The following is a 27,031-nucleotide window of genomic DNA, read 5'->3' on the forward strand; positions in this document are numbered from 1 at the left end:
GCTGTTTTAAAAAACTGACTTTTAATCAAATGGAAGAAATTCAGGTTTCTGAAAAGGAAAAAGGAATCTTTGAAAAATCCAGCCCAAGCCAAAATATCCCAAAATTACACATGTTCAAAAACAAAAAGAAAGTGGTGTTAGAGCAAAGGAGAACAGAGGGGAAGAAGGGATTATGAGAAGCTAAAGAGACTAAGAGTGGGGGAGAGGGTGGGAGAAAGAAAACAGAAAAAATTATTGGACAATCTTTCAAAACTTGAAAAACAAAATTGAAACAATGTGACGAGAGAAAAGTGAAAATGGGTGGTGCATTTTCAAGTTTACCTGTAAAGAACTGAGAACAGAAGGAGAAAAAAATAAATTAAAAAAACAGCATGACAACTCCAGAACACAACAGAAGAGAAGACTGTGAAGATAATCTTGTTTGTTGATCTTATTTCACAGCTGCGCACTGTGCCTTCTCTGGATTTGCTTTGTTTGTCGTGGTCACATCCATGCGGGGTTTTATTAACGAAGTCTCTCACATTCTCCTTTGCGTAGGAAAAAAAGTCTTTGAACTGGTAGGAAATATGTGAAGACTGATTTTGCTTTGCTCTTTCCCCCCTCGGGCTGTTTTTGTGTTCGACCGGAGAGGTGGCATCTCTCAAGCTTTTTCATAGCCAGGCCGTAGCTCGGAAGAGGAAAAAACTGAGACAGTGTTAGTTTTTGAGGAGCATAATAAAGAACACAAAATGTGCACGCAAAACCTGAATTTTTCATCTTCAGAGGAAACTGTTAAAATTCATCATTATAAAAGTAGAAAAACATGGGATTTTTCTCTTAAGAAACAAAGAATTTGCCTAGTATTATTTACAACTTGTAAGCTTCTGTACAAAACCATTTCACATATATTCACATCTAGCCAATGCGCTCATGTACCGGTGCCTTTTTCAGATCTGTCAAGTGGAATAAAACAGCGCCTGGTGAGACTTTTACCAAAAAATAATAATTAAAAATAAGTTAAGAGGGTTTGCTCTGTGGCTTAGGGAGAAGATCTTCTAGCTTCCTGAATCCTTATGACAATGAAGAGATGGTAACACACAAGGCAAAAATTTCCATCATCTCCCATAACTAATCCACAGATTTCCAACTTTTTATCCTGGCAATTTTGGACTACAAGGGAAGAGAGACAGGGGCTCTAGCAATTCATGGATCTTGACATGAGAGGAAGGGGGGGAGGAACAGATGATTGTAAATGGTGCAAAACTATTCTTCCCTGAAATCGCCTTTCCCTGTTGCTGGCAAACCCCCAAGACTCTTTAGACCGAACTCTCTGCTCTTCTGCTTCCGGTGATCTCAGATGCCATCTGATGTCCGTGGATCTTACCCTCTTCTATCCAAGTGCGTTGTGGACAGCGGGCGAAGCGGCAGAGCAAGTCCCAGCTTGCCCACAGCAGCCAACTGTTATCTGGTTTTATATACATATATACACGCACAAACACAGACATATATATCTCTCTATATATGTACATATTAAAACAGGCTAGAACAGGGCAGTGGGGCTTTTTTTTTTTCTGCTTTCAGAAATTGGCCAGGACCGCCAAGCTCTGCTTGCAGTCAATCTTGGTGGCGTCGGGACTAGTGTACACAAGGGACAGAGCTGCAAGGAAAGCTTGGCACTCCTCCTCGCTCTCGAAGGCCAGCTCTGACACAACGTAGGAGACCGGAAGCACTGGGCGGAAACTGAGGGAGATAAAAAAAGACACTGGTGAATGGGAAAGGGCAGCATAGGAGAAACTATGACAAGCAGCACATCCTGCTGGCGTGTGGCTCTTTACCTTTAGTTACCCTGGCAATAGGTCAACCCGTCTTTCAAGTTTTTCATTCCAGTATTTCAACTGACCTCGGAATTTCAGCAAGGAGGACATACTTATTGAAGGATGGACCTGCATATAATATATGCTGCTTGTGGGATTGCTACCGGTATTGGTTGGTCACCAAGGAAAAAGGGCTGGACCAGACAGACTGCTGGTAGAGTTCAGGGGTTTCCTTACGTTGAAAAGGGGAGAAATGGAACTCCTCAAAGAGGCTTTGAGTATCGCTGCCGCCACCACCACCACCACCACAAAAATTAGAGATATTGAGTTTAAACTGCCTTCTACTTTTTAATGTAGTGGTTCTGAAGCATGGATCAAGGGAAAAAAGAAAGAAAAAGTACTCCTTAGAGCAAGTCAAGATGAACAGATTGCGATGCTTGAGGATGGAAGCTGATATCTTTTTCACGCAATCTCTAGCAGAGATCCATCTCAAAAAAAGGTAGTTTGTTTTCTTGGCATGTTTGCTGATCATGTGCCAGCATAATGCATACAGTGTGATGTGCTTTTTAAAAAAAAACTGATTAGCCAAACGAAAAGAAAATGCTGGAAGGTGTCAGTCATGACTCTTGCTCATCACTAGAGAGCAGGAGACTTGGACTCAGAAAAAGGAAATGATGTCTCTTCACAACAATAGGAGCAGCATTATAAAAAATAAATAGAAGTTGTGCCTCCCATTGTACAGAAATAACCCTGCAAAGAATAACTTTTTATGACACTCTTGGTGACCAAGACTAATTTTTTGGAAAGCAGGACAGTGTGTATAGAAGAATACTTTGTGAGCAACTAACGCTTATAATTATTATTTAGAGCAAATTCAATTCTTCTTGCCTCCCTGGTCACTAATTATTTACTACCAGAGACAATCATACAAAATAACAAGATTTTATCTTTTTATCATTCACCATTTTGTTCCTATGTCCTGGCCGCTTCTTGCTCCCATGCTACAGTTCCTTTCTGCACCAAAACTACCTTGATCCAACCACCTGGGGTGGGGAAGGAGGGGCTGGACCATCTCTACAGCAGGGCCAAGCATCAGTACACCACCTCACCTCGCTGTCTCCCTATTTTATCTGCCCAAAATGTGGGTACGGAAAAGGCCAGAAAGGAGAGCTACGAATGAAGAGACTGCATCCTAACGGAAGACTGTGAGAGAACCAGAATGAATATTCAAAGCATAAAGTGAAAGAGCAAAGAATAAATTACGAAGGCAATCTGGGGTCTACTCTAATTCTTCCCACAACCCTCTATTTTCGGTGTGACTTTGCTTTGTCTAACGGCTTATTTTACTATTTGATTTATATCTCACCTTTATTTCTGAAACTCAAGCCAGCGTGTGCAATGCTCTTGCCTTCTATTTTCCCCACAGGCACAAACCTGTGAGGGGACGTGGGCTGAGAGACTTTCCAATCACCTGCCATGCCTAAAGGAGGACTAGAACCCACAACCTCCCAGTTTCTAGCTCAGCCGCTAAACTACTTATCGTCAGGTACCCAAATAAAACTGCAACCATTTCTCAAATGAACATGACTTCTAGATTCACATTTCAGAGTCCAATATTTCTGCAAAATAATTTGTTTTCTATCCAAGCGAATCAACAAAGTTCTAGCGACCTGGTCATGAGGGACAGCCAAGCCAGTTTATAATTAAACATACTAAATGCTTGCCTAACTAGACTGCAGTTACCGTACTTACCTGCCCAGGGTATAGACACCTTCCTTGAAGTTGCTGAAAGAAGTACCCCCCCTGACCCACTTCTTACTACTGGACACTATTCTGCCCCCTTGCCAGAAAGCAGGAAAGAAGTGTGCAGGTGTGAGGCATTCCCCTCCCATTTCTACCCGAGGACTTGTTCAGCTCCACATACGTTTTGATCATGGCTTTGAGGGCCGTTTTCCTCTCTCGTTCAGCAAACTTGTCAATGAGGTAGCCGGACATGCAAGGGGCCTGGCGGTACAGACAGAAGAAACGGTGGTAATTGGAAAGGGCCCAGGCAGCTCGCAAGGCAAGGGCATGTGCCACACAAGGGTCCGTTTTCAACTCCTTTGTCAGGTATGCCAGCTCAGTTGTGATATCTGCAGGAGGGAGAAAGGCAAGTCACCCCAAAAGTCTCACAAAACAACCCATTTCTCACTTACAGGTATTCCCCAACTTATGACCACTCATTTAGCAACTATTCAAAGTTACGATAGTACTGAAAAGCAAAGCAAATTATGACTAGTCTTTGCACTTATGATCGTCGCAGCATCCCTGTGGTTACATGATCACGACCAGGAAGCTTCGCAACTTGCAGTTTGTCATTCCAGGATCACATAATCACCATTTGCGACCTTCCCAAAAAAAGCTTCCAAAAAGAAAAGTCAATGGGGGAAGCCAGCAGGCAAGGTTGAAAATTGAGATCGTTTGATACCTTGCTTAATGACTGCACTGCTTAACAAATAATTTTCCAGTTTCAATTGGGGTTGTTAACTGAAGAATCACCAGTACTTTCACCATGAACTGACTTAGGCTAAAGTATTTATTCTTCTTTGCTTTAAGATGTACACCTGATTGGGTTTGGCCTGCTCTATTACATCCATTTTAGTCTTTACAATTATCTTCCCCAAAAGCTTCTCTAGAATTTTAAGTCTTCTAAAGTGACTGATACCAGTTTTGAGGAAGAGATATGGAGTCTAGGAGCATCTGTAGAACCGCTTGGGATATACAGGCAAAGATCACAACATGGTCAAAAGATTTATTAAGTGTTTGTCAGACATTCTTCACAACAACAGGAGGGATTCTCAGATGTTGAAGTAAATCCAAAGACTAGCCTCAAAAGTCTATCTCTTAACAGCCCCACAACGCACCTCCAGAGTTCTTGGTAAAAATGTAATAGAGAATACGGTAAGCAGTGAATTCTCCAACATTTCCTGGAAGATTCTCTGCATAAAGAGACTTCAACTGTGTCTGGCACTGGTTGAACTCCTCATGATCACCCTGGAAAAGATAAATCATCATTATGGAAAATATTTAAGGTGTCACACGCCAGAACCTTTGCTAGAGTATGATAGCAAATTGAACAAGTCTGAGCTTTCTGAAAAGTCTGTTAAACCAGGAAAGATATAAAGAAAAAGGAGGAGGATCAGCAGCAAGGACTCAATAATAGTGTCCGGTCCCCACTGGGAGGACAGCCGGTGATATTTTATGATCTTTCCTAGTTCTGGTCTTTACTTTGATGTATCTTCCTGGGAATGGGAGTGGGGGGAGGGCAGGGATGAGCCTGAGGCCATCTGTTTTGTCTCTGATCCAGAGAGATGAGTTATGTGCCGCCAAGAACAACTTATCTTATCCCCTGAGAACAACTTATCACCTCCTCAGCTTGCAGTTCTCACAACAACCTCACACTTATGGATTGGCTCGCCTAGACTGGTCAGAGGGGAGGGATTTCTACAACTTTTAACCTAATGTTTTCCAAAAGTGAATTTTAGATCCTGCCTATTCTCCTTGCTATCACTACCTCTCAATAAAAAATCCTTTTGAAATGCTGCTTGTTTCGAGAGTTCTGCTTTCTTGAGGGGATAGGAGAGGCAAGACCTTACAGGTAGCAGTGATAAGATACACCATTGCAGGAACTGAAGGATCAGATTGGGAATGGATCACAAATAGAGAAAATCTATCTCTGTGGTCAACTAAGAGCTGATGGTACAGGTAGTCATACACTTACAACAATTCATTTAGTGACCGTTCAAAATTACAATGGCACTGCAAAAAATGATGACGGTTTTTCAGTTATAACTGTTGTGGCATCCCCATGCTCACATGATAAAAAATTCAGAGGCTTGGTAACTGACTCATATTTATGACAGCTGCAGTGACCTGATCATGTGATCACATTTTGTGACTTTTTGACATAGGGAAGGCAGATTCACTTAATGACTATATCACTAACTTAACAATTGCAATGATTCAGTTAACAACTATGGCAAGAAAGATCATAAAATGGGGCAAAATTCACTTAACGTCTCACCTAAGAGCAATTTGGGAATCAATTGAGGTCTTAGTTGAGGATTACCTGTATATAATCACGATTCAATCAAAATCTAAGATGGACAAATCAGTTCTCTTGTATTGCCATGTAGTTATGAATAAAACATAAAAAGATAAAGGTATACTTTTTATGCTCTACCAAATGTAGAAGGGGCTGTAATCTTTATGTCAAGTTTATCTAATATTACACTATATCTATATCGCCATGATCCAAGAGGAACACATTCATCATAAAGAAAAATCAAATATTTTCTACAATCCTTAAAGAATATAAATTGCCTAAATATTTTGGAGGGGGTAGGAAGGTGTACATGGTTTAAAAAAAAAGGTAGGGAGATAAAGTTGTTGAATATTATTAGTAGATTATACTAGGTCTTACCTTCTCCAGAGCTATCCTGGCATGGGTTTCATATACTTCCACAGTGAATTCTGTACGGATCCCTTGAACCTAAACAGAGCCAAGAGAGACATTGTCAAGAATTACTTTGGGTGACTTGAAATTTCAACATACGGTAGAAGAAAGGGGTTGGAATAGACATTCACTTAATATCTACCACTATCAATTGTAAAATTGAGTCTGTCACATGGGTGGACAACCATCACGACTTAGGACTTTAATGGGCAGGGCTCCATCACAATTGTAAGTGGAGGATTATCTGAAAACCCCTTCGATGATCCCAATTCAGGTGTACATCAAGGGTGGACTGTGAATATCTTTTGCTTCAAGAGGAGATTCTAACTCCTATTTCTAAAATCTACTTGTTTTTAACCCTTTACAACAGAAAGCCAAGTTTTAAGTTACTGCCCCATTTATAATGTCATATAAATGATAATCTAATTTACAATGATAATTGGCTATATTTAACTAAATTACAATTAACTATATTTAACTATATTACAATTGGCTATATTTAACTAAACTAGCTACCAAGCAAAAAACCAGGGACCATTCTAACATTAAAAAAATACAGTGTTTGTAGCTCATTCTCCTTTCATGGCATTAAGAGTTAAACTCACAAATATCATTAAGCATGTACACATCAAAATTTAGAATGCATTCAGCTTCTGAAATCAGCTAATAATTCAGGAATGTTTCAAATCTGGTAAGTTTTTTTCTACAGCATGAAAAAACTTGAAAACCTCCAATTTAGAAAATTACTGTCAAGATATTTTCTGATCTTTTTTTAAAAAAAGAGGGAGGGCAGAGGGATTGTTCCAGGTTATTAAATTTTGCTGCTTCTACCAAAGATTACTCCAATTAGTGTATAAAGTTCTGCTCGAATTTAAAAATCCGATTCTTTTTCTAAAGTAGCTGAAGTTCCTCTAACTTGTCCACCTACAAAATGACAACTAGCAACCAAATATATTAAGATATATTTTAGTCTATCACAATAATGGCCAGCATAAAGTGGCTACATGTAATTTAACATGGTTAAGTATAACCATGGTTAAAATTATAGCTTAGCATGCAAATTGTGAACTGAACCATGACTTTCTGTCCCCACCAAGGCCTGAATTGGCTTACTGTAAGGTCCTGGCGAATTGATTTCATCTGCTCGCAAGCATAGGCATAATCTTGCTTCTCTTTCCAGTGGGATTTTACTGCAGATAAAGATTTTTTAAGTACCTGGGAGAAAAGAAGGAAACGGTTTAAAGATATTTGACAAACATTAAATGACTTCTAAAACAGCTCTGGAATAAAACTAGACATAGCCCAAACAAACAAAATATTTTGTACAAACAGTCATGAACTGCTAATGGAGGAATGATGACCATTGCCAAGACTGCAGGATGGCATAATTGATCTCCTGGATTAGCCTGCACTTTCTGCCCAGAGAATATTCAACATGACTAACAGAATTTATATTTAACAGTTCTCCACCACCACCACCCCGTCATTTCCTTCTTATTAATTAAAAAAAAAACCCAGTCCAAGTTGGGAGAAGACTGCCCATCCACCTAACTTTAAAACATGAATACTGGACAAAGCAATTTTGTAAAAGAGCAGAGTGGATGTTTGTTATTACCATAATAAGAGTAAAGGAGTTGGTACCGCTTCATCCTGTCTTAGTACACTATCTCAATTCTTGTACACCTGGCTGGGCAAATCTGCTTCTTTTTCCTCTTCCTTTCTTAAGACTGTTTCACCTCCTATGAGTGCTTATTGCCTTGAAACCAACCCAGAACTGTATAAAGCAGCGATCCCCCAACTTTCCCAGCTTTCGGGACCAGTAGTAGCAGGGCAAGAGATGGATTGGTTCCACACAAGCAGTGAGTGAATGTGCATAGCTCCATTTAAGCAAGCAGCAGAGGCCTGCGCTCACCACTCCCACAAATGGAGCTTTGTATGCGTGTGCACTCTCCCGCTGATCACACAAGTAGAATTAAGTGCATGTACACTCGCCCACCACTTGTGTGGCCCAGCTCCAAGCAGGCCATAGCCTGGTACTGCACCACAGCCTGGGGATTGGGGACCCCTGGAATAAAGGACAGGTCAAAATAGAAAGCAAAATAGAAGCAAAAACGTAAGAGTGCTCGACTTACAACAGTTGATTCAGTGATGTTCAAAGTTACAACACTGGAAAAAGTGACTTATGATCATTTTTCACACTTATGACCATAGTGGCATTCCCATGGTCATGTGATTTACATTCAGATACTTGGCAACTGGTTCATATTTATGACGGATGCAGGGTCCCGGGGTCATGTGATCCCCTTTTGTGACTTTCTGACAAGCAATGGTGTTGGTAATTTAAAACTGCAGTGATTCACTTAACAAATGTGACAAAAAAAAGGCAAACCCCATTTAGCAACATAAATTTTGGGCTCAATTGTGGAGTAAGTGGAGGACTACATGTACAAGGCAGGCTCTTTTTGCTTTCCCCTTGGTGGTTACTCACAGAGAGAGGCCTGACAGTGGAGGGGTCTGGAGCACAGGTGAGGCGCAAATAATGCTTTGTGATATCTTGACAGGTGCCTACAATCTTCAGCTCATTCCAGTCAAGGCCATCAGAGCCAACAGTGTCCAGAGCATTGATCTGTAAGATAAGAGGTTCCAGACGCAACTTTTTGGGATGAGCTCCGTGCTGGAAGCGTGCTGCCCTCCGTTCCTTCTTGAACTCCTTTTCAGGGTCTTCATAATCCATAGTGTTGCGTTTCCGATTGCGCTTGGGAGGACCTTGATCATGTCTAGATGGATAGAGAGAGATGAACTGGATGAGTTACTAAGACCATGATCTTAGTAATCTTCCATGAAATACTTATGAGTGCTTATGCGAACTTTTTTATATCAATTACTGTAATCATAGATCTGTGCAATTATTACTGCTGTAATATCTCTGTTCACTGACTACAATTTAAACACAACATAAGCACTACAGAGTATGAATGGACGTGGGAAAATGCCACAGGATGTAGAAAAATGAGCAGAAATGGAGTCAAAAAGCTACAAGCAAAGGATCCATCTTGAGAAATGCAATGAGCTGGAAAACTGAAAATTACAACTGATGCCAAGAAGGTAAGAGAAAATGATTTGTTATCTGCAATCTAAAAAAATGAGACCAGAAATGTATAGAGAAGCTGGAGAAATCCCAAGACAGCTAAGCTAATCAAAATCAGAAATGAATTTTTAAGATCACATGTATGTATAGCAATAGACATATACCTCTCCACAGTGCTTTATAGCACTCTCTGAGTGATTTACAGAATCAGCACATTGCCCCCAACAATCTGGGTCCTCATTTTACCGACCTCGGAAGGATGGAAGGCTGAGTCAACCTTGAGCTGGTCAGGATCGAACTCCTGGCTGTGGGCAGAGTCAGCCTCCAATCCTGCATTCTGACCACTGAGCCATCACAGCTGCTCAGTATATGTGAATGTAGAGCTTCTGAAGAAATCTATGATACCTCAAGGAAAAGACACATCTGCTATACAGTAGGAAACAGTAATAAAAGTGGATTAACACTGGACTAGGCTTCACAATTGAACTGTCCAAAATCCCTAATGATCTTGCAGAGTAGGATTGGCATGTGCTGAGGACTTGCTGCATAACAGTCATGGATACAGCACTGCTGCTTGCTGCTTCCTCTGAAACCCAGACAAAGGCTAAAAATTTCTTACAATCACTTTTACAAGTTCTATTTCCAAATCCCCTATAAGCAATCAGCGATCACACCGAAGGCCCTCTCCCCATTCAACTTGCCTTTTTCCTCGCTGTGTTCTCATCCGCCCTCTATCCATATGGCCTCCACGCCCTCGGTTTTTCTGAGCATTCCGGCGGCCACCCAGGCGACACTCATTTCCAGAATAGGAGCTGTCAGAATCTGAATCGCTATATAAAGATGAAGAAAATATTTATCTTTGGCTGTTATGTTAAACTCAAGGCCTGGTGGTGTTGTAATCAGCTCCCCACCCAAAAAAACTCAATAAAATGAACAGTATTATTGGTGCCATAAAGGAACAAGTTTCCACTACAGATAGTCCTCAACAACAATTTGTTTAGTGATCATTTGAAGTTACAATGGCACTGCAAAGAGTGAGTTATGACCTTTTCCCACTTATGACCATTGCAACATCCCCAAAATTTAGATCTCCCTTTGCAACTTTCTGACAAGGAAAGTCAATGGGGAAACCAGATTCTCTTAATAACTGTTACTAATTTAATAACTGCAACAATTTACTTAACAAACATGGCAAGAAGTTGTAAAATGGCACAACTCGCTTAAGAAATTTCTCACTTAGCAATAAATTTTGGCCTCAATTGTGGTTGTAAGTCGAGGACTACTTGTAGTCTAAGTTTTAACCTTTTTAAAAAAAACAAAACCTGAAGATTCTACTCTAGTTTAATAGACATGTCCATATCAAGCAGGTGAAGTTGATCATTGGAACCAGAGGTTTACTAAGTTCCCTAAGGATGAGCTCCAGCACGAATCTGAAAGCTTGGAAGACTTACTGTATTTTTTGGACTATAAGACACATTCCCTCCCCCAAAAGTGGGTGGAAATGTCTGTGCATCTTATAGAGTGAATATTGTGTGTGGGGGGGTGGGGTGTCGGTGCAGCACCGATCAGCTGTTCTAGGCAGCCGGAATCACCACCACCCATTTGGCAGATTTTTTTTCTTGTTTTTCTCCTCTAAAGCTAATGTGTGTCTTATAGTTGGAAAAATATGGTAAATCTCTGGTCCTGGTGACCAACTCTGATTGGATCCTGCAAAAATTATTCTGGGACACATATATTTGCCTTCATTCATCCAGTGGAGTTATAACCACCATAGCTGTGCACACATGTGCAGGGAGTGAAGTGATAGCTCCAACATAGAACCAATGGAACTGCAAGATCCAAGATAACTGTTACAAATATATTCTATTCTTTTGGCCTCCATTGTTTACCTCCTTCGGAAGTGGCGACTGGGAGATCGGGATGATGACCTTGACCTAGAACGTGAATCAACACTTGAGGATGAGCTATTTTCCTTCATGAAAACATTGCGGTTTCCAAATTTGGTGGGAAAGGCATTCCCACGAATCCGGCCAGTCCCAGTTCCTCCGCTACCTCCCCCTCGCTGGGGCTGAGAATTGCCCCCACCACTCCTCTGCTGCTGCTGAGCAAGACTTGACTGCATAGAGGCACGTGGCGGGTGCAGAGAAGACATTTCCCAGCGCTGCTGTTTTTTCTTGGGGCTTTCAGCCAAGTTGTCCCGGCCCAAGCTGTAGAAGGAATAACAGATCTGCTGAATCTTAGGAAAAGGTTTTGTGAATGAGCAAGCTACTCACCATGGCAATTAGATCACCCATTATATGCACTCTAAACTCTAAAACAGGGGTCACCAACCTTTCAGACATCAGGGACCACTAAATTCATAATTTTAAATCCCACGGACCACTAATACGAATTTTTTAAAAAGATAAATAGTATTTAGTGCCATATAAGAAATGCAAATAATTTTTCTATGGACCACCAACATTTTCTCGCAGTGATCCAGTGATCCATGGACAACCAGTTGGTGACCACAGCTGTAAAACACACACCAGCTAAAAAAGGTGAACATACTGTGTGCTAACTCCACTAGATGCAATCAAATTTACTAGCCTTATTTGCCTCTTAAGGAAAATACATCCTGAAAAAGAAAGAATAGAAATCTTGGTCTTCCAAGCATTTGCCCCTTCTTAGTCATTGATTTATAACTGGTCACTTAGTGAATGTTTGAAATTATGACAGACCTCCTCAGAGCTACTTATGACCCAGATTCGAAGTTCTGACAATCGAGGCACTTCTTGCGGTCACATGAGCACATTTTGAGCATCCAGCAATCAGTCCATTTATAGCCATCTCCAATGTCCCACAGTCATGTGAATACATTTTGTTATGTTTTTTGCTGAAAACCGATGTTCGTTTCTAACAAAAATGCCCATTTTGGACAATGGATTTGTTGAAATAAAACAGACACGATCACATCTTGACCCACTTAATGACTGGCACAACTTCAGAGTTCAATTATGGTCATAAGTTGTGGACTACCTTTATTAAAATCTCCAGTCAGCGACCATGTTTATCGCTCTCTTGCTGATCTCTATCTTTTTTGCCTCTTGTCTTAAAATAATACTATCAGGAGGGACATACAGACAAAGCACTGAGCTAATTTGACTTAATTTATGCACTAATAAAAAGACTTAATGCTCTCCAGATCCCGCCTCAGGCTCTGCCTGCGAAGCTACGCACCCAGGCAATGGTTCCCTGCTCCAGTCAATGGTATAGGCAGTGCCATCCTGCAGCCTGGCCTGTAGGACCTCTTTAAGCAGCTTCTCTGTGCGGTCTTTGTCCTCCTCTGACTCACAAGCTGTGAAGCAGCGCTGGACATATTCTTTCATGTCCTGTGGCCAATCTTCAGGCTTACCTGTTGAAGAACTATACGGAAAAAGAAAACATTAAAATAGCAAGATTCCACTAATACGTTTACTGTCACATGGCAAGTCATAAGCAGATTGGCTGAGATTCAACCACCAATCTGAATAGCCCTCCTAGGGCCTTATAAGATGTTACAGTTAGTCCCTGACCTAGGACAATTGAGCTCAAAATTTCTGTTGCTAATTAAGACAGTTGTTAAGGGAGTTTTCCCTCAATTTTACTACCTTTCTTGCCACAGTTATTAAGCAAATCACTGCAGTTGTTAAGTTAGAAACATGGTTGTTAAACGAATTTGGCTTCCCCATTGACTTTGCTTGTCTGAAGGTCAGAAAAGGTAATCACATGACCCCAGGACCCTGCAACTCTTATAAATATGACCCAGTTGCCAAGTGGCTGAGTTTTGATCACATGACTGTGGGGGATGCTGAAAGGATCGGAAGTGTGAAAACTGGTCATGGGTCACCTTTTTCAGTACTGCTGTAATTCTGAATGGTCACTACACGAATGGTTGTAAGTTGAGGACTCCCTGTATTCCTTAACCAACAAACACAACTACCATGAACCCTGGTCTTAGCGTCCAAACCTGTGGGCATAAAAGACCTCGCAGCACTGATATACCTGTTTCTGTCCTCTTGACATTACTCTTTTCCTCCCAGTGCATCAGAACCTATCTAATGAGAAAAAGACGTTCTTCAAAAGGCTACTGCCACATTATCACAATCATTCCCCTGGATGTCAGGGATGCTATTAAACAATTTTCAAACATCCTCACAGAAACGTTATTCCATTCCTTTATATGGCTTTATTCCATACTTGTACTTTTCACTTAAATAGTTGCTTAGCGACCGTTCAAAATTACAACAGATGCCCAAAAGGAGCAACCCCAGTATGGAATTCTGACAGCAGCACCCCACTGTGGTGGCCACATCACCGTATTCTGAGTGTTTGGTAACCGGCTCACTCTTATGGCCAGTTGCAGGGTTCAAAGTGACCAGGGTTTACAATGTCACTTGCTGGTTTTCCAGCAAAAACCATTCACAGGGAATGCATTGAGTAGCTTTTTGAGCACTACGTTCACTTTACAACCACTGCATAAAAGGTAGTAAAATTGTGTCAGTCATGTGGATGCCTCCAACTTACAACCATCATGACTTATGAGGAAAATTCTGGGCTTCACTATGGTCGTATGTTGAGAATTATTCGATGGATCACTTGATGATATCAATTATGACCCTTACACTCCGTAAAACACTGGAAAAGGCGCTACTTCCTAAGATCCCTCAACAAGAAACCGAAATTTCCATAGCATTTTCACCATATCTGAAGCACCACCACTTAATGTAAAATAAATTTCTGCTCCTCACCCAAAATATGCCACCAAATCAGCCAGCTAAGATGACTCAAGGATGGGTTATAAGCCAACATACTATGATAACAAAAAAAAAAAAAAGTACCAGTATTTTGAGGCTTACCCGCACCACTTGGCTGGCACAAATTCTGACTGTGATGTAGCAGGAGGCCAAGGATGGTTCTTAGATTGGCAATGCCTTGCATAATTTAATAAATTTCAAATGAACGGAATCCAATTTATTTTATTTACATGATATTTATATTATTCAGACTCTAAAAGCTCTAAGAATGAGAAGCAGCAAGAGATTGCTTCTTATTATTGCAAAGTCCCCCCCTCCCCACCGCAGCCTGGGATTTGCCCAGTGCTTCATCTGAATTCTTTCACTTTACTAAGCATGATAAACTCTCTATTCAAAGACAAAGAGACAAAAACAGAGGAAAGTTTTTAGGACATTCCCACGTTTTGTTCACACACCAAATTATTATGTTTTGGTTCTCTATCCTGATTTTTATCATTGCTCATGATGTAAACTGCCTAGAGCAGTGATGGCTAATCTTTTTACCGTCATGTGCCCAAAGTGTGGAGTGTGGGGTGGGTGGGTGCACACGCGTGTACCCCCACCCATAATTCAATGTGCCGCATCCCCCATGCGCGACCCACCACATGCTCCCCTCCGCTTTTGGCACATGATGGCACGGTAGACCAGTTTTTCACCCTCCACAGGCTCCAGAGGCTTTCTTGGAGTCTGGGGAAGGCGAACACAGCCTCCCTCCCGGAGGCTGGAAACGGCCCATTTCCCGAATTCTGGTGGGCCCAGAAGGCCCGAAAATCAGCTGGCCAGAGTGCGCATGTGCGCTGAAGCTGAGCTAGGGCAACAGTTCGTGTGCCCACAGATATATCTCCACGTGCCACCCATCATGGGTCTAGAGTTACCTGTGTCATTTGGGCTGCATATAAATAAACAAATAAGAAGAGAGGAAAGTTGCAAACCTGTGATTGTGACGTTTCTCTGAATTCTGCTGGGAGGTAAAGTTTGAATGCTGCTGCTGTTGCTGTTGCTGTTGCTGCTGCTGTTGCTGCTGCTGCTCCAAAGAGCTGAAGTTCTGATTTGTTACTACAAAGGGACGCTTTGGAAGGTTGAATTTTAGACCACCAGACCCAGGCGCTTCTGTTTATAAAAATAAAGAGGATTCATAGGTCTGCATGTGCATTCATATTTTTTTTTTAAAAATTCTTTCCAAATTTAATAGCCTATCTCTTTCTCTAAATCTACACATAATCTTCCCCTCAAGAGAAGCAGAGGCACCACAGATTATTTTAATGGATTTTGATACTCCCAAAATTTGAGGCAGTGTATGTGAGGAAGCAGCTATTTATGCTGCTGTACTGAACTGTAAAATGCCCTTATTACAGTACCAAGAGCAGTATGTGCATTTTCATATACATTATAGGATAATATAAGTTACCATTTCCATTTTAAGTCATACATAACTCTTGCAACAAAGGCAAGAACTTAGTTTTACACCAACATAATGGACTGAATCCAGAGAGCTTCTAACGTGAATGAAAGGTTTTCCACTTGCCCAGCGGAATGCATAAATTCATACCAAACTCCTATTCCATTATATCCTCCTTTATCAATTTATTCATCAGCTTTTGTCCATTCCCATTCTTAATGCTGAATATTAGTAAGATGTTAATTAATAAGTTATTAACTTAATAACTTAACTTAATGATTAATAATAACTTAATAATAATTAACTTAAAATTAATAAGAATAACAAAAAAATCATGATTCTAGAATCTGGTCATTTTGCTGCTTGAATTTGACAACATATTCTGGAGAAACACTAAGATGCTCAAGGCTACCTATGTCTCGCAGGATATCCACTGTATCCTCGGGGGACTAAAATATCAGCAGCAGGGAAGCCCAATCATGATGCTGTTTCCAAGCCCAAATAAGATTTCCAAGTTCAGTAAACTAGAAGCTTTTGAACCACTGTCCAACAGAAATAAGGGGGGACCTGTGTTTACACAGTGCCAACAATTATTCTTTTAATTCATAACAGAAACATGATGTGAATCAAAGGTGGTTTAATATCCCTTCTTGTAGAGTCAGTAACTCTTTAAAAGTTGGATATTATTTATTATGCATTAGAGAACATTCTCAATTTGCCAGCTGAGCTAAATTTGTTACAAATGGCTTGGCAACTTTCTATAGGCTCAGTCCAACAAATGAATGAAAACTCCTTTTTGAGTATGACACAGGAAGTTAAGCATTTCAGAGGCATTTTCTTTTCTCTTTCCATCTCCCTATAAGCTAATAAACCTCAAAGCAGAAATCATTTCAGCAAAAGCTTTCAATTATGCCAACGAGAATGGCATACACCAGAAGCCAGAAATAATGCTTCCTCCAGCTTTGTCCCTTCCCAGTAACAAAGTCCCTGAAAATGCTTTGCCTTCTTTTCCTGAAGGCCTATTCAAGCCCCTCTACTCTCAGAAGCTCACGTTTCATGCGATTCCACAGCTGCTGTCCTTTCTTGGGCTTGGCTGCTTCCTGGTAAGAGTGCTGCTGCTGGTTATAGGAGGCACTTGACTGGTTTGACTGAGAGTGCAACCCTCCAGTAGAACCACCCTGCTGCTGCTGCTGCTGCTGTTGCTGCTGCTGTTGTTGCTGCTGCTGCTGTTGTTGCTGCTGTCCCCCAGAGCCCATGCTATGCTGTGAAGAGTGGTTGGAATGCTGCATAGGGGACTGTGGCGGGTTAGAAATTTGCATTTGCTGAGGCTGGCTTGAATACGACATCCCTCCGTCTTCCATGCCTGGGACTGGAGGCTAAAGAAAGGAGATTTGTGCCATCATTACCTCTGCCAGTCCCATTTTTAAAAACAGTTAAAAGCAGAGAGCTTACGATGGAGTTGGAGATAAGTTCAACCCCTCTCTTTTTCTCGTGTAAGCTGATATAAAGATGGACAACTTCCATTTTTTCTGTACTGTTACACTAAAGCCCCCATTTTCTGTGACTATTAAATACAATGGATAGAGCCAAGAGAAATACAGTATAATGCCCTGAGGACCACAAACTCTTCCACTTGTTTACTCACAGAATTTACTTCTTTCTCCAAAGCCCAAGATTTTTTTTAAAGTCCTGCTTTTATCAGTTTTATAAACAACTCAAGGTAGCAAACCATCTATTTTATTCACAACTCTGTGAGGTAGATTGTACTGAGAAAAAGAGAGGCCCAAGGTCACTTAATCAGCTTTCGTGCCTGAGGTTGTACTAGAACTCAATCTCCTGGTTTCCAAGCCAGCACCTTAACTTCTACCAAACTAGTTCTCATTTTTCATTTTCTAAAGTGCTGCTCTCTACCATCAGTGCAAGAAACAATTAGAAACCTCACTGACGACACAGGATTAGAATGCAGTATTGCAGGCTAATTCTGCTCACAGCCTGGAGTTTGATCCTAATGGGCTCAAGGTTGACTCAGCTTTCCATCCTTCTGAGGTTAGTAAATGATTGTTGGGGGCAACATACTAACATTTTAAATTGCCCAGTGTGCTATAAAGCACTATTGGGGTGATATATAAGATATATAAGTGCTTTGTTTAGCTTCTGGATTCACAAGCTTGTTTTTATATGTCATTGTTATCTTTCATTAGACTTCATTAACTACTGCATCATCATCAGATGCCGCTGAAGCAACAGATTTGAGAATTTCTGAGATGAATTTTGAACCTTTTGTGATTGGATTTATATATTACAGCATATTCCCCCCCCTGGTAAATAGGGGATTTCTTCTATTTCTTAAAATAGAAGAAAAGCAGTATTTAAATAAAGTGAAATATATTACCTGGCTCATACTCCCTTGATGCTGTCCAGGAACTGGTGGCTGTTGGGGTGTTGGGGAATAAGAGCCTGAGACACCATATTGCCCAGAAGAACCATATCCAGAGTAGACATTTTGCTGGGAAGGCAAATCATGGATTCAGATCAGTGAAGAGATACTTTACACAATAGGCACTATATAACTTTTGTATAAAAGCAGAAGCTAATTGGGTTTCCACTCAAGGTCTTCTCTTGCCTGGATTCCATTTAGTGAAATTTCTGAAATCCCAGTCTCTCTTTGTACAACCTTTATGAAACTTCTGCATTTATCTCAATTGAGTGTGTCCAGAAATATTTTACAAGAAGAGTTCTCCACTCCTCTGATCACAACAAAATACTTTATGCCACCAGACTTGAAATCCTGGGTTTAGAAAATTTAGAACTCCGCCGCCTTCTGCATGACCTGAGTATAACTCATAAAATCATCTGCTACAATGTCCTTCCTGTTGAAGACTACTTCAGCTTCAACCGCAACAATACATGAGCACACAATAAATGTAAAGTTAAAGTGAACCGCTCCAATCTTGATTGTAGAAAATGTGACTTCAGTAACAGAGTTATTAATGCCTGGAATGCACTACCTGACTCTGTGGTCTCTTCCAAAAATCCCCAAAGCTTTAACCAAAGACTATCTACTGTTGACCTCACCCCATTCCTAAGAGGTCTGTAAGGGGCATGCATAACAGCACCAGCGTGCCTACCGTTCCTGTCCTAATGTTCCCTTTGGTTGTATCCAATTCGTATGGTTATTTCATGCTTATGCTTATATATATTATTGTGTTTGACAAATAAATAAATAAATAAATATGTACAGTACAGTCCTGTGGTTAAGCCATTTCCCCACCGTCTTGTGAGCAGCTTTTTTCACAAGTTAATAAGTTCTGTTCTGTGACTTAATTAATTCTCAGAACCCTCTGCCCCCATCTCCGCAAGGCTGCCTTAAACTGGCAAGACCCGAATCAGTTACACATCCAAAAATTTTGCTCCCTAAGTGTCTCTCTAGGAAACAGCAGGAACTGGCACATTCCTCTCAATGTGTATTCCCCATTGTGTGCCTGCATTCCAAAGGGTGGGGAGGAAGGAAAAGGTTCATTCCATGAACTGATGTCCTTGCCATCCAGGAGGACCACCCCCCTGGCACTGTGAATATACTCAAGGTCAATTTCTGAATAAACATTTGCTAACAGGTTTGTTGACATTCTGTTTCTTCCTTGGTGTTCCCATTCTTTGGTATCCATCCTGCAAATCCTAAACTAAGTTTTGGCACACAGATTAGTGCCAACGAGGATCTATTTGCTTTCATCACATGAGGTGACCATTTTGGGATTGTTCTATTAAAAACGTATAGGGTTGGAGGGCATAGCCGAATTTTCTCTGGAAACTTCTGCCTTGCCTCATTTATTCTACAGTACACAGTTAGTCCTCAACATAGTAGTACACAGTTAGTCTTCAACTTCTGACAACTGAGCCCGAAATTTATGTTGCTAAGTGAGAAATTGGCTAAGTGAGTTTTGCCCCATTTTAGGACTTTTTCTTGCCACATTAGTTAAGTGAATTGCTGCAGGTATTAAATTAGTAACGTCATTGTAAAGTGAACGGGAATCTGGCTTTCCCATTGACTTTGCTTTGTCAGAAGGTTGCAAAAGGGGATCACATGTCCCCGGAAAACTGCAATGGTAGAAAATATGAACCACTTTTCAAGCATCTGAATGTAAATCACATGACCTTGGGGATGTTGCAATGGTCATTAGTGTGAAAAATTGTCACTTTTTTCAATGCCATTTTAACTTCAAACGGTCATTAAATGAACTGTTGTAAATTGTTGTAAATTAACCTGTATTCTGCTTTTACAAGACTTGAGTCTTTCTCCAACATCCTAGTTTAAGACATTCTAAAGGGACATTATGAGGTTAGCCAAAGCCAAATTCTATTACTTACCATAGGATAATAGTAATTATAAGGGTAGAGATAGCTGTATTGTTGATACCACTGGTAGTATTGCTGTTGCTGCTGCAGGGATTCTCCTTGCTGTGCCGAGTACTGTGAAAAGTAGCAGAAGTGTGTCATGAACTGATCAGAAAATGCTTCCATCCACTACTACTAAGTGAAAGTAAGAGTACTTGTCTAACAAGTTCAACTCTTTCCCTCTGATTGATTTCAGGATGGCAGATCCTGTGGCAGTCCGGTGCTTAGGAATCCCCAAAATGCAGACTCTAAAGCTATTTCAGAAGTTCTCCTCTTTTTACATTTAAAAATTAAATGTCCCCAATTAAAAAGACAATGTCTTCCATTGTCTCCAAGAGAATACTGGCATTCACTTTGTTCATTTCCAGCTCCCCCACTTAAGATTCTCTTCAGAATACAGGTTTTGAACAGTCTGATTTCTTATTGATTCTGAAATCCCAAATTAGTAATAAACAAAATGAAGTAAATTTTAGATTTAGTCTTAAATGACCAAGGCTGATTCAAACAATTGTATGTTTTCAAATTATAAATTTAAAACGCGAATAGTAATGCAAAGGTATCTAAAGAATCATTGGCTCCTTCTTACCTGTGTGTTAGCTTGACCGTTTGTAGCCCCTTTATTATTGCCAGTAGCAGCTGCAGCATTGGCCTTGCTAATATTAGCCAGTGCTTGCCGAGCCTTCTCCCATTCAGGGTTCTCATGCATTGGGCCTTCCATCCCGTTTTCTCTGGTGCTTGCAGTACCCAAGTTATACTGTGAAACCCTATAAAATAGAAGAGAAAATAGATGAAAAAAAGAAATTTGGCAGGACTTTTATTCCCATTTACATTGAAATCACACAGCATCTTCAACTTTCAGATGTGTTTGTCTTCAATTTTTCAGAACTCACCTAGCCCAAGAGTTTCAACAAGAACACCTAATAAGTTTAATCTGAATTCAGGGCTAGTCTAATTCAGCATTGTTTTTCAGCTCCTGAGTCATAACATAAAATCTATTTACATAAACATCAGCTATTATGACTTTAGAGCTTGCTAAATAATAGTTTCAAACCAGGTCGAGAAAAGACAGTGATGCAGGAAGAGGTTCTTGTAATCATGTAACATGATTACAAGAGTAAAAATTACCAGAGATGTTATGCTTCTCTGCTCATGGACCTTAGCCAATATATAATGCCAATTTCAATTTTACATGTCAATCCAGAATCTATGTTTTACTTCATTTTTTATGTCAGTTCCTAATTCTGCCTTGAAATAAGGTTAACAAGCTCATACATCTATGTAGGCTGTTATCTGCCCGTCTATTTGCATCCAAAATATTTAACATTTATAACCTCTTTACTTTATTCTTCATATAATATATTTCAAATTAATTAATTCTGAAACCAGCTTTCAGAAAGTTTCTCAGTTCAAGAGACAGAATAACCTAACCAATTATATGAAAGAATATTACAAAATACTTGTTTCGTAGAAATTGAAATATCTGGTAACCCCAAGATAGGCAATACTTCACTCACTGTAAGCCTATACATTACAGGTACTCCTCGACTTACAACCATTTATTTAGTGACTGTTCAGTTACAACGGCACTGAAAAAAAGTGATTTATGACTGTTTTTCTACACTTATGACCATTTCAGTATCCCTGTGGTCACATGATCAAAATTCGAACCCTTAGCAACCAGCATGTATTTATTATGGCTGCAGTGTCCTGGGGTCATGTGATCAGCTTTTGTGATCTTCTGACAAGCAAAATCCATGGGGAAGCCAGATTCACTTAACATCCATATTACTAATTCAACAACTGCAGTGACTCATTTAACAACTGTGACAAGAAAAGTTGTAAAATGGGGCAATGGTCACTTAACAACTGTCTTGCTTAGCGATAGAAATTTTGGACTCAATTGTACCGTTTCCCTGAAAATAAGACATCCCCTGATAATAAGCCCAATTGGGCTTTTGCGTGCATGCGTTAAAATAAGCCTCCCCCTGAAAATAAGGCCTCCCCGGAAATATTTCAGCCATCCTCGAAAATATTCCCCGTCTTTCGGGGATGTAAGACGACAAGCGGAACACCAGCTTGCTCCATGTGCCCAAAATAATAAGACCTCCCCAAAAATATGGCCAAGTACTTATTTCAGGGTTCAAAAAAATATAAGACAGGGTCTTATTTTCGGGGAAAACATGTTAGTTGTAAGTTGAGGACTACCTATATAAACTTTTTTTGCCTAAGCTGTCATCACTCTTTTCCTACATTTGGTCTTAGGATGTTAGATTGAAACTCCCATGCTGACCGCCCACATGTGATTCAAAAACTTTGTGAAAAATGACATTACAGTATATTCCATTTTACTTGATTTTTATGATATATGTCAATTAAATTTTTTTATGAGACAGTAATTTTAGTTTATTGCTAGAACACAACCATTTGCATATTCCACCGATCCAGAATTCTGGGATTTTTTACCTCATCTTAACTGAGCAACATGCTTTTCCTGCCAGCAAGAATGAAGTGCCTTCTGTGCTGTTTAGTATTATGCACTGGGAAATTTGGCTTCTCTCATTAGAAAAATGTGTTTAGTCACTCCGACTGGCAAGCATAAGCAGTTTTGCTCAACTAATACCTAGGAATACTTTTTTCTTAGTTTCACAATTCTCCCACTTTACAACATATGTAAGTCTGTAAGGTGCCACAGGATACTGGAATTTGTTTTTCAAGAATTAGGATTTTTATTCATGTATGTGAGCAATGCCACAAAAAATAGTTTCACATTTAATATTAAGAATCTGAAAAGGGTTTTCCAATTTTTTCCTTCCTTTTTTTTAATAAGTTTGAGAGTATGCTCTCTTATTATGTTCTGGTGACAGGAGTAACTTTAAGAGAGCATTTATGCCTAGCTGCCTTACAATCAAATTCTCAGGACAGCTTACAATAAAAATAAGAACAAATTAAAGCTGCCTATATATCACAAAATAGTAAAAAAATAAAATTATCAATATTCAAAATAACAACAAAATTCAACATTATTTGCCCAGGAATTTTCAACTAATGAATCAGCCAAAACCAATACTCACCCACATCTAATGGCTAAAATAGTTATATTTAATTGGAAAGTGTTACTTAACCTATCCTTCTATCATGATATCTTGATGGTCAACTATGCAAGACCTATAAGCTTGTGATATCATCAGCATTATGATGTCATAAGCAGAATGTCAATTTCAACTTGAATCAAGTCGAAGAAAGTGGTTTTGCTTTGAATTTTGTTTCAAAATACTGCTTTTTAAATTAATACAAATACATTGTTTCAATTACCCTACTTGTCAAAAAAACCTCAGAATCAGACAATATTTCTCATGAAATTGCATTCTTTGAAGATATGAACATCTTTAGCTAAGATTACATTAACTCAGAAAACTACTGTAATTACAAATTACAAATCTTTACTGATGAGATTTTTTTTACTCTATATGAAGATCTGTTATTTCCAATATCTAATTTATAAAGTCCTAAAATATTTTATCTAACTTTAATTACTTATTTAAAAATCCACATTGACTAACCCAAGTCCAAGGAAGTGTATTAGTTTTAAAGCAGGGGTGTCAAACTCCTGGTCTGGATGCATCACATGCTGGTCATGCGTCCACCCGATTTAGCAAAGGGAAAACAGTTGTGATACGTCATGTACCAAGGTGTCATTGTGAGTTTGACATCTCTGTTTTAAAGTCTTTTGCAAGAGAAACCAAAGCATTTATCTTCAGGGAATGTGTTTATATTCATCTTTTAACATTCAAAAGGCAGTTAACTCCTAGAAAAGTTTGATCAGCCGTACAGGTTAGCAGTAATTAAAATCTAAGGTTAGATAAGAATAAAAAAACCAAATCCAAATTGATTACAAAAATGAGTAGATCTGAAAAATTTGAAAGAAATTACACTTTTCTCCCAAAAAAACCTTATAAACAAGTCTGAAAGCGAAAGTTTTTAAAAAAAGAACTAAATTGAAACCCAAATACTAATCAATCCTGATTAGTGGAACAAAATTTGCATTTGAGGCAACCTAGAGGAGATTCCTTTTACCTCAAATCTCCCGCCCTTGGGAATTTCTTAGGAGTTCCTATCAAAAAAGTCAACATGTCACAATTCAGTAGCAATTCCCATTAAGTACAAAACGGATGCAGTTCTTTTCTTCCCTGTTCCTCAGTTTTAAGTTTGACTATGATATTATCAGTTGTAGGTTAGAATCCTCACTTTAGAGATACAGAAGAAAAATCCAATACTTAGTATCTTTCAATTCAGAAGTGAATAATTTGTATTTCAAAAGATGTTACTGTACCAGCAGCCATTACAGTAATTGGGAGTTGGTCCATCAACATCTAGAATGTTGCATGTTACCTATCTTTAATTACAACATGGAAAGATTAATGTGCTTTTAAAAACAAACACCCACTTAAAAATATTTAATACATCACTTCACATAAAGAATGCCAAGTAATAAGGCTTTGCTAGTAGACACATATTTCAAATCAACTCAACCCTGCCCAAATCTTAATTCTCCCCTTCACCACAAGCTGAAATTAAAATTTGCAATCACCATTCTGAAGAATGCTGGTCTCCTATATTGGCAGCCATAATCTAATTCGTGGAAGAGGCAGCTGTAAGTATCGAATGGTTGCAAATCCACAGCCTGGCAAGGTGTTTTTTCTTCGCTTTTCTTCCACAAGTAGAGGCCAAACAAAGGAAATTAACCAGGGAACAGGAACATCTCAAGATCGTGGATACACCTCTATAGCACACCTCCTGATGCCCCTTTTCATCATAGGGCAAGCCAAGCGCTCAGAGCATTGGGAACTTCAGATTTCACAACTAGTAGCCAAAGGACCCCTCTTCAAGCTGCTTCCAACAAAGCGAGGTACTATGTAGTCCTACCACCCCGTGTTTTTTTCTGAGGTTTTTTATATTCTTTGCGCCCCCGTTTGTAATTACATCACACCTGAGGCCCTTCTGTAGTGTAACATACGCCCCCCTTTCTGAAGCATTAAAGGCTAAGATTCCCCCCACCCTCGGGGCCCAAAGGCTTCACCCACAACTCTATTCCTTGGCAGCGGACCCCGCCGCCCACCCTTCCCTGCTATCCCCTCTCAGCGCCCCGAAACAGACTCCCACCAAAAATTACTCAGTCGCTGCCTGCCTGCCTGCCTACCACAGGCACCCCTGCACGAGCTGCCCTCGGCTTTCCCCCGCGCGGCACTTACTCCGGGCAGTCTCGCTGCCCTCGCCCACCCACTCTTCCTCCTCCGACCCTCAGCCTAACGGAAGGATCGGCGAGCCACCCGCTCAAGCCCCGGATCGCCTCGTCCCCCGTGGCAAAAGAATGCCAATTCCTGGCGCCACAGTCCGAAGCAGCCCGAAGGTTTCGTCGCCTCGAGTACGGAGCAGAGGAGTCCGAGCGATTCCCAAAATGGCGCCCGCTGACTCTTCTCTTCCTTTCCCAGTTTCGGCTGCCAGACTCCTTCCTTCCGGTTGCCCCCAGGAAGCGGTGAGCGCGAGGGCGGGCGAAAAAGAGGACGTCGACGTGCGTAGTGACGTCACGCCCCGCAGGCGGCGTTCCGCGGAGCTTCCTCACGTGGTTTGTTCCGACGGGTGGTGGTGGTAGGATATTAGCTTTCCGCATCAGAAGCGTAGAACTACAACTCCCATGACCCTGCAGGTTTCATTTTAACTTCAACCTGAGGGCCTGCAGAGATTCTCAGTCATCCAGGTCATGGTTGTCCCAAAGGTGCTTATTCAGGAGGCAACTGGACTTTCTGGTTTTTTCTTTTGAAGACGTAAACGAGAAAGTCCAGTTGCCTCCTGGATAAGCATCTTTGGGTCAATCTGAGGGGATCCATACAGGATGTTATCTCAGGACATGCAGGTTTTAACCTCCATCCATCTCAGTGTCTTTGAACAGTTCGTTTTCTTGTACCCTAACTTACCTTACAGAGTTGTCGAGGTCCTCTGCTTTGAAGACCCAGAAGAAAGAGGACACTTTCTCTCCCGCATCCGTTCTCTTTTACTAGCTAAATAACTTTAATAGCTGGACAAAAGAAAATTTGGATAGTTGGGCTTGTTTTTCCATTGCTATGATGATAATTTTTTAGTTTCTGCAGTCGTCAGGCAAGGATGAAAGGTTGCACTGTTGCAGATTCCATTTCCTAGAGGTAAAGAGTACTATGCACTTTCAGAAAACAATTATCCCTTCCCTTCCCTTTTTTTCCTTTTTACAATTTTCCCACCCAAAAAAGAATAATTGCTTTGTAGCATGACCAACTTTTCCTAGCTCTTGGTCAAAACAATTGACTTCTGTTTGCACTGGCTTTTGTACATCTAATTGGCCCTGGATCCATGCTCCATATCTAGGGTGACATGATAGCAGTATTCCAGTATTTCAGGGACTGCCACAAATAAGAGCGAATCAACTTATCTTCCAACGCACCGAAGGCAGGACAAGAAGCAATGGATGGAAACTAATCAAGGAGAAGGAGTGAGAACAATTAACCAATGGAACCGTTTGCCTTCAGAAGTTGTGGGTACTTAATAACTGGAGGTTTTTAAGAAGAGACTGGATAGCCACTTCTCTGAAATGGTATAGGGTTAACTGCCAGAGCTGGGAGTTGGACTAGAAGATCTCCAAGCTCCCTTTCAATTCTGTTATTCTTTTAAGTTATTATTCTATATAGGAAAAAGTCTGAAACCTCAACTCATTAGCTGCAGGAATGGAGAAACATATGTTGCTCAAATGGACCTTTTATAACTATACTTTTGCGAGTGTTTTAATTGAAAACCATTCTTGGAGCAAAAATTGGCTGAATTGTGAGATTTAAATGTAATGCTAGAAGTGCTTCAATATGGCTGCCCAGTGCTGCTCACTTGTGTCTTCTGCTCCTCCTTGCAATGGTCACCTACGCATCATCTTGAGTATTTATCTTTTTCTTCCCTTACCAAGTTATTTAAATCAAGTTCAGAGAAAGACAGTGATGAAGTGGCTTCCCAAGGAAGTGTCTGTGGAGATTC

At 40.3% G+C, this 27,031-nt stretch overlaps 1 protein-coding gene across 1 annotated transcript; it reads right to left on the reverse strand.

The window, feature by feature from the left end:
- On the reverse strand, positions 1 to 25,484 carry LENG8 (leukocyte receptor cluster member 8). Its single transcript, XM_058181726.1, has 15 exons — positions 24,570 to 25,484; positions 20,568 to 20,745; positions 19,955 to 20,056; positions 17,982 to 18,095; positions 16,641 to 16,965; positions 15,123 to 15,300; positions 12,596 to 12,781; positions 11,266 to 11,583; positions 10,078 to 10,206; positions 8,777 to 9,065; positions 7,402 to 7,503; positions 6,256 to 6,324; positions 4,697 to 4,826; positions 3,718 to 3,925; positions 1 to 1,719 (listed from the first exon to the last, which is right to left on the reverse strand). Exons 1-15 carry the CDS (start codon positions 24,605 to 24,607, stop codon positions 1,557 to 1,559), a joined length of 2,529 nt encoding a protein of 842 aa, XP_058037709.1. The 5' UTR covers positions 24,608 to 25,484; the 3' UTR covers positions 1 to 1,556.
- Between the last annotated feature and the right edge of the window lie 1,547 nt (positions 25,485 to 27,031).

The sequence above is a fragment of the Ahaetulla prasina genome, chromosome 4, assembly GCF_028640845.1.
Source record: "Ahaetulla prasina isolate Xishuangbanna chromosome 4, ASM2864084v1, whole genome shotgun sequence".
Taxonomy (NCBI): Eukaryota; Metazoa; Chordata; class Lepidosauria; order Squamata; family Colubridae; genus Ahaetulla; species Ahaetulla prasina.